General features: G+C 37.9%; 2 protein-coding genes across 2 annotated transcripts in view; both read right to left on the reverse strand.

The window, feature by feature from the left end:
* LOC109963041 (pleckstrin homology domain-containing family S member 1) overlaps window positions 1-2,931 on the reverse strand; it is an 11,902-nt gene extending 8,971 nt beyond the window's left edge. The window contains exons 1-7 of the mRNA XM_020605292.1: window positions 2,873-2,931; window positions 2,445-2,482; window positions 2,017-2,114; window positions 1,800-1,918; window positions 1,508-1,642; window positions 840-915; window positions 652-681 (exon numbers count right to left, since the gene is read on the reverse strand). Coding sequence (XP_020460948.1) covers window positions 652-681; window positions 840-915; window positions 1,508-1,642; window positions 1,800-1,918; window positions 2,017-2,114; window positions 2,445-2,469 — 483 coding nt within the window. The 5' untranslated portion in view covers window positions 2,470-2,482; window positions 2,873-2,931. The remainder of the gene's footprint in view (window positions 1-651; window positions 682-839; window positions 916-1,507; window positions 1,643-1,799; window positions 1,919-2,016; window positions 2,115-2,444; window positions 2,483-2,872) is intronic.
* A 2,651-nt stretch (window positions 2,932-5,582) lies between these two features.
* Window positions 5,583-8,312, reverse strand: part of casp7 (caspase 7, apoptosis-related cysteine peptidase) — a 7,391-nt gene continuing 4,661 nt past the window's right edge. Inside the window, exons 3-5 of the mRNA XM_020605231.1 lie at window positions 7,103-7,278; window positions 6,658-6,796; window positions 5,583-6,552 (exon numbers count right to left, since the gene is read on the reverse strand). Of these exons, the coding sequence (XP_020460887.1) occupies window positions 6,326-6,552; window positions 6,658-6,796; window positions 7,103-7,278 (542 nt within the window). The 3' untranslated portion in view covers window positions 5,583-6,325. The remainder of the gene's footprint in view (window positions 6,553-6,657; window positions 6,797-7,102; window positions 7,279-8,312) is intronic.

Genomic DNA, 8,312 nt, shown 5'->3' on the forward strand with positions numbered 1-8,312 from the left:
TGTTTTCAAAACTTAAATAAAGAGCTGACTGTTAAACACAATTAATAGATGGCTGATGAAATGATATAGTGAACTTGGTGTCACTGAGAGAATTTAGACTGGGCACTTGAAATGCAGTGAGAATGGAGGTGATAACAGGAAATAAAGCAATAGACAAGGGCAAATAAAGGAGTGGAAGAAGAACAAAGCAACTCTTTGGCTGCTAAACCTTGTTAGCACTCATTTGAGCCAGGTGATGAGATATGTGAAACAGAAATATGATGCAAAATTAAAGAAATAGTTTGACATTTTGTAAAATACTTTTACTTTCTTTCCAAGAGTTAGAGGAAAAGATGGATGCCACTCCCATGGTGAGTGTTAAATGCTGCAGCCAACAGTCGGTTAGCTTAACTTAACTTGACACAAAGCCTGGAAACGGGGGTAATACATGAGCCACCTCTTATATTCATTAACATGGCACTTTGGTCAGTTTTGGTCATAGCTAGACTAGTTGTCTTTTCTAGTATTTATGCCAAGTTAGCTCATATTGATCTTCTCATCAAAATCTCTGCAAGCGGATCAATAGGCGTATTTCACAAAATGTCAAACTATTCCTTTAATGTGGTTTGTCATCAGCAGGTGAGGAACATACGAAAGACCTCAAATATTTACCTCAATTATTCGCTGCCCATTAGACAAATCCTTTAAGAAGTAAGAAAATACATCAAGTAATTATTGTTAAAGGTAGTGATGTATCTGGTAAGCAAATGTGATAGAGCCCATACCAGAAAACGCAGAGCAAGAGCTTTGTTTGTATAATCGTTTACAAAACATCATGAAAAATTAAAATCTAAATGTACCTCTGCATTGTTCATTTTATGTGGTCGGTTCTTCAGGGCATCATACAGGACAGAGAACCAGCTGTCCACTTCCTCACTACAAGAAAGAAGAACAAAAAGTGCCATTTTTAGAGGCCACAAATTATGTTATTGCATTTATTTTAAAATTCAATTCCAAAATCAAATATAAAGTGGAAATAGAGACATTTAGTAGCAATCTGGGGTGAGAAGAGTGGAAGGCTGATCTATTATCAGCTGATAGACTATTACTATATAGGAAAGCAGCACCATAATTTCATTTTGGTTGTTAGAACTCCCAAAATAGTAAATGATGTAAAGGGCAGGGGGAGATGATTTAGTGAGGAAGACTGGCCAACCTAGCTGTGGCCTGAATGTTGTTTACACCAGCAGTGCTTTTAAAATAAATTGTTTTTCTGCCCATTGCCATTGCAAATGTTATTGTAAGTGATTGAAGTTCATTTTGAAAAATACACATACGCTATAAACTGTGATCAGGTATTACAGTGGAGTGACAACAGGCTTTTGATTAGGTCTTTTGGTTAGTGGGTGTGTATGCATTTCTAGTGTGGTTTGTTATGTCTTTTTATTAATACAGTGTCATACAATGCATGGAGGTTGGTAAAAGAGCTATAAATTCCTTCTATACTGCCCATAAAAAGTGGACTGACCTGGTCTCTCCAACAAGGAAGTAGTCCCGGTCTGTAGTCCTGATGTACAGCACACAGGATGGGGAGCACTTGAAGTTCTTCTGGACCCAGCTCCATCTCTGGTGGTATTGAGGGCTCACAAACAACATTGAGATTCTAAATGATACAGATACAACATGCATATAGGTTTCTAAAGAGATTTGGGGAAATATAGTTTGAATCTTAGCTTATATTCTCAATATTTTATTCTCTTCAGGCTATATAGAAAATAAAAACAGAAAATTGCCATATTGTGGCCTGTGTGATCACATACTGCGACAAGTCTATCTCTCCAAGTGGTCTGTCCATTTCCTCTGGCCTCTTGAAGTAACTCAGTTGATGTTCCTGGTCGTTGAGTTTGAACAGCACAAAATAGCGCTTCTTCCATGATTTCTGCACAACAAACATGATAAAAATAAATAACAAAATGTAACACAATGCAAACATAAAGAACTGAAATATACTGCATTCATTGTGCCAACTCTTATAACCTCCTTCTTCAGTCGTTTTGAGGGAGGAGACTTGAACAGGAATCCAGATTTTATTTCTGTTGCAACTCCAACTGGTCTGTAAAATCTTGCACTTCCTCCTGAGAGCAAAAAAAAAAAAGCCTATTGTTTTGTGATCATTTGTTTAAATCTCTTGTTGGTTAAAGGAATCAATATTTTTCCCTGTAGGGACTCTGTAGGAAACCAGCAAAGGATTTAAATAGGAAGAAGTTATGAAAAAACAGAAAACTACTTAGTTACAAAAAGTCAAAAAAGTAGCTCAAAGAAAAGACCAAGTGACTGAAATTCTCTAAACAATTAACAAATGTGTTAACATGCATTACTTTGGTGCATTATAAAATCAGGTTGAACTAATACTACAATATATAACCACGAGCACTAAAATAAATCAAAATTTTCAGATGTGATACCTGCGCTCCTCTGGCCCTTATGCATTGTGACACCGCACCTAAACCAACAAAAAAGAAAAACAGGACTATATTAGTGTCTGCCTCTTTAAAACACCATAAGATTATCCGATGGATAAACACAGCTTTTTTCTTTTGTAAACAGTGAAGGGATAAAAATAGACTCATATCACAAACAGGTAACATTCAAGATGTTAAAACATTGGTGCACTAATTAAAAAGAAAGACACAGAGTATTAAATTTTAAAACTCAAATATTTGTTCTTCTCTTTCTGTCTCATCATTTTTTGCATCTACACAAAGTCACTTTACAAATATAAAACCAAACATATGTTGACTATTTTGTATCACAAATAATTCCAGCACATGCATTACAAAATGTACATATATATATATATATATATATAAATATATAAACTCAGCATGCATACCTGCAGAGCACCTGTTCAGAGATTCTGCTCCCCTCGCCGTCACTGGCAATAAGTGATGCTGTATGAGGAAGCTGGGTATTTTCCTTCACCTGGCAAACAGTAGGAGGGTAATTATGCTGGGAACTGGAGTTTCTGGTTCGCTTTTAGAGATCTACCCGCTGTGTTGTTTAGCTGCGGATGTCCGTGCAAGGTTCCTTAAGGACCTTTTCCCCCTCAAAAACATATTCACAGTTTTTATTTTATTTATTTATTTATTCATATATTTATTTAGGACATTTGAGGATATAAGATCACATGCTCATGCAGATTACAGATGTGGTGTCATATCAGTGTCACAAGAGTGAAAAGTGTTAAATTAGAGTCCAACAGCTTGAAGATTTAAGGCACCACAAGAACTCTGGTGAAAAAACAAAACAAAAAAACCAACAGATTAATGTCAACATTCTGATCTCAAATGAGGACGTTCTGGTTTGTTGAATTCTAAAAAGAAAACCTCCATGTACACTATTGTACTCTGTCTTTCTGCATGACTGATATTTGACGTCATTAGACAAAGGAGAGCCGACTGCTTTTAGCACATTTGATGTCTTGATGCTTGGATATATGCAGTAGCCATCTGTGCTATGCATACTAAAGGTCTGAGGTCACAACAGACCATTTAAACAGGCATCAGGTAAGACTAATTTACTTTCGCACTTAAATCCCTTTGTGTACTTGGAATATTTGTGTAAACAGTACTGTGTATGAATTGTACATGAGCTAGAAACTCCACCAGTGTCTCAAACACTTCACAGAGTTCTTATGTGGGTCACAAGCGCACACACTATCACACATGATTCAAGGTCAGAGTCAGGTTGCTATAAATAGAGCTCTTATGAGCTTCTTGTTTAGTAGGACATGAAATAACTCTGACAGCTCGCCCAGTTATTAGCCTCCCTCTGTCTGAAACCCCGTTTTCTTCCTTATCATGAAGTTGAGATTCATGGCCTCTTCTTAAAATAACACGACGTGTTCGCAAGTGCACCAGGACAGTGGAGGCGATGGGTGGTAGATATGCAGCCTGTTCTCCACCTTCCTCTTGACAAAGCCTTAACATATGTGACAAGCATATAAAAGGCTTCACATGAGGTTTAATCTGCACCACTGTTGAGAGAATGAACATTAAGAGGGAGATGAAATGAAGTGAGCACTTTGGTTTCTTGAAATGTCACCAACACTTGTTAGCCCACCACCCTTAGACTTTTTCATGTTTGTTTACCTGCGGCTCTTGCACTCTTTGGAATTCTCTTGAATTCCTTCATCTTTTCTGAAAGCTGAAATGGTGATTATTAGAAGCATGAACTGCTGAATTTTAAAGTGAACAGTGAGATTTATTGTTTTAAAGTTTTTAGCAACTTGTTCCAAGTGTCAAGCATTTTCCTACTGTAAAAACAGCAGCCTTTAAATGTAGTCTGTTTAAGGTTATGCAAAAAATGACATACAACTCCTTATATAATTAATTCTTTATGTTTAATAGATAAAATTTTACATAAGCATTCCTCTGTTGTGAGGTTATTTAAAAGGTATTGGCACAAATGTTTAAAAAAACTGGGTCAGCTTATAGTTTCAATATAATTTCTTCATTCAGCTTTCAAAATCTTTTCAAATATATTCCTGAGGACAACAGCATTTAACACAGGAAAGCATTCAAAATTGTAACCTTAAAAATGAACATTTCCCTGCTTCAATTCCAAATCAAAACAAAGGGAGCAAACTTTCCTTTCAGCACAGGTTGGACTGATCAGAGAAGATTCAGAGGTTGTGTTTCGTCTTGGACAAGAATGAGGAATGCTAGTATCAATCACACTCCTCCCACTTATAAACATAGGTGTTGTGAAAATAATTAAATATGACTGATAAAAAATACAAAGCGTGAAAAGGGGAAAGTATAATAATAAATGAAAGCTACTGCTAAACTTGTCCCCTAAACATGCAATCGTGAGTATTTTAAAACATTTCAGCATCAGTGACAGAGTATGTTGCAGACATGGATTGGCTACCTCTGATCGACAGACTTTGAGACAATAAGAGTGTATCTGCATAAACAAACTTTATGTTAACTGCATTGACCAGAAGCAGGTGTCTTATACCAGATAAGTCAATTTACTAAATTGTGCAATAAGGTCTGCAGTTTTTAAGGTCCACTAAGTGGTCAAAATAATATAAAAGCAATTGCATCGTTTCCTCTTTTTGTGACTTTGGATTTTAAATAATTCTAAAACAAAGCTAAATTTAAAAAATAAAAATAGTAAAACATTGCTTGGCATGTGTTACTACACTATTGTTTATAACAATGTGTAACACTAATTTACAGTGAAATGATGTGGCATTTGTTCTTGTGCCAAGAAAACTAAATTTGGAGGGGTCAGGCCTTATACATGCACTTGAACCAAAATCTCATAGAACTAATCACTACACAGCAAAGGATCACATCTTCTCAGCCACACATGGAAGATTGCATTGGCCCACTTTGTGGGACATTAAAGAACCTGAGGATGCCAGCATGCTGCTGCCAACTTAAACTTGCTAGGAAGACTGAGACACACCTTTGGCAAGAGCATCATAGTCATGTTTCTGCTCAGATGAGTGTTGTCACTGTCTTTGTCTTTTTTGACAACTGAAAACATTAAAACAAAGACATCTAAAAATGATCTGATATATTTTCCAGATGTTTTTTTTTGCCTCTAACAACTGATTAGATCAGGTTTGTAATCAAGGCAGTTCCTTCATCTCTCCTATGGGAAATAAAGGGTTTGTTGTAGTGCCTTACAAAGTCATACTAGATAAATTAAAAGATAAAGATTAATTTATAAGGCTTTAAAAATAAAAATAAATCTCACCTGGTTTCTAGTTCATTTTGCTGTGTAACAGTGACAGAAGCATTGGACTGCATTAGACATGTTTATGGTCTGTTTTTGGAGAGATTACTCTCAAATCAACCAAATGTCAATTATATCAGTTACTCAGAATCTGATTACATGCAATAACTGCTAGTGCTGACGACTGCCTGTCCTTGCCTGCCATTGTCCATTAGGTATAGCCCCTTTCAGCAAATGCTGGAAAACAGAGAGAGACAATCAGATATGATTCACCAGACCCACGAAACTGGCAGCGAATCTTCTAGGCTGGTAGAATAACATGAATATTTCACAATGCCTGTTGACAAAGATCAGATCAACCAATTATTCTAAAGAATACCCTGAAGAAGAGTGAGAAGTTTCACCATTAACACGTGAACATGGAGTTCCACTGTAAATTTTTTTTTACGGAGTTCTGGTTTTCAGGCCCAGCTACACACCCAAATCCCTGAATGCTTCGACCGTTTAGTCGGTCCCTGAAACAGTCAATCAAGTCAGTCAGTCAGTCAGTCAGTCAGCCTGTGGTGTCATACCATACAGTCAGTGATGTTGCCGGTCAATTGAAATACAGCTCTTTCGTCAGCATAGAGACCACACAGGGAATCTGCTTCTTATCACTATAGCGTGGGTCTTCAGACCAGGACTCAAAGTCGGTGGCCACCATGTAGTTGACCCGCGTCAGGATCTGCATTATCTCCAGCTGCTTGCCATGCTCCTTGAGGACATTGCAGAGCGCCTGCACAAACCAGGAGCCACGCCCAGGGTTCCTCCATGAGTAGTACCCTAGAAAATCAACACGAGTTTGCACTGAACGTAGGCTCTGAAGGGTCTGCTCACTGATACACAGCAGAGTTTTAAAATGAGTTTTAATTTAAAACTGTGGTTTACCTGGCACAGTGGAGTAGGCAAAGAGAAAATCTGCCTCTACAGGGATCTTGTGTCTTGGATTAGCATCTGTCTCCACAGTGTCGTTTGGCGGACCCGAATCTGTCTGTATACCATCATCAAAGTCAGAACCCCGACAAGCCTGGTGAAGTAAATGAAATGGCATTTCATTGCTGAGTAGCTTACACAATAAGGACCTGGTGAAGCAATTAAAAATTAACCTCTGAAAAATGATGGCAATATCTTTACACTAACTATGGCCCGTCTGTGGGGAGCTACTAAGAGCTTGTCTACTCAACAAAAATGATTTTTTTTTTTTTTTATTTGACCCCTACGCAGAGCATTTGGGTGGTGAACTTGACACAAATCTACAACTTAATCATCAACTGCAACACAATCCTTCTTATGACACTGTCATTTATAATTGAAAGTCTTCAGAACTGTGTACCTGGATAAAGAAGAGTTTTGGCTTTCCAACTAAGCTTTTGCACACGTCTCCCTTGAACAGCGAGGTCAAGGTCTTGATGGGCATGGCTTTGTCTGTGCCGTAGATTGTGCCCTCCTCCCCATGGCTTAGCAGGATACAGGCAAAACAGGAACTGCCACTGTGGTCTTCCTTCGAGGCTGACACACACACACACAAACACTCATTAAACTTCTCCAAATGAACATGTAATCTTCGTAACTAAAAGACCTCACTTGAAATTCTTTTAGCCATTCATCTTTTACATTTATAGTGATATAAAAGATAAAAACCACTGGAGCTATTTGAAGTGTCCAAAAGGGTTTATTCTCAGAAAAGCATTAATGCACTAATAAAATGTCTTACAATCTATATATTTATTTTGAAATTTGTTTTGTAGAACTGAAGTTTTTAAGACAGAAAAAAAGGTTAGGTGTAACCAAATTCATTAGGATTTGCCTATTGTCCATGGCTAATTATTATTGGATGGAAAGACATACTAGAGTGTGGATACCCAAACTGTACCTGATGGGACCTGTCAATACCTGAGGGTTTGGGCCATATTCAGACAGAAATGTAGAAATTATGTTCAGGTCAGGCCGGGTTCGGACATGTAGGTCAAACTTTAGGCTAGACGGCTGGAGTGCTTAAATGTCAGCTTTGTTTAATGATAAGGGAAAAACACCATACAACTTCATCTGCATCAGGCTCAGTTTGGGTTCGGACATTATATACTATAAGTTTGCCGGGTCCGGTTCAGGTTTGGCTGCCACAGTCTCGGGCAAGGGTTGGGTTCGGATAGAAATACCCAATCCATACTCTAAGACATCTCGGGAAGCTACTGCTCTTAGGTCCCAGTGCCAGATGGGAAAAAACTGCAGTTTCTTAAGAACAGCAGCCATTTAAATGCCAAAATTGTCCGAAATGGCGCGCGTAATGCGGCCGAAAAGTGTTAGGTGAACTCAATTAAATGGCCAGACGAGGAAGTGTTAAACAAAACCGTCTCTTTATTAAGAGAACTAACGTTGAACAAAAGAAAATCATACAAGACACGGTGAAAACACAAAACTCACATGTCCTTAACAGTCGGCAGTCAGAGCCAGCAAACAAAGAAAAACAAAACCCCAAAAAACAAGACAACCACAGGGGACCACAACACTGACAAGGGGAACCCGGACCAAAGTCCAAAAAAAAA

The sequence above is a fragment of the Monopterus albus genome, unplaced genomic scaffold (genome assembly GCF_001952655.1).
Source record: "Monopterus albus unplaced genomic scaffold, M_albus_1.0 scaffold69.1, whole genome shotgun sequence".
Taxonomy (NCBI): Eukaryota; Metazoa; Chordata; class Actinopteri; order Synbranchiformes; family Synbranchidae; genus Monopterus; species Monopterus albus.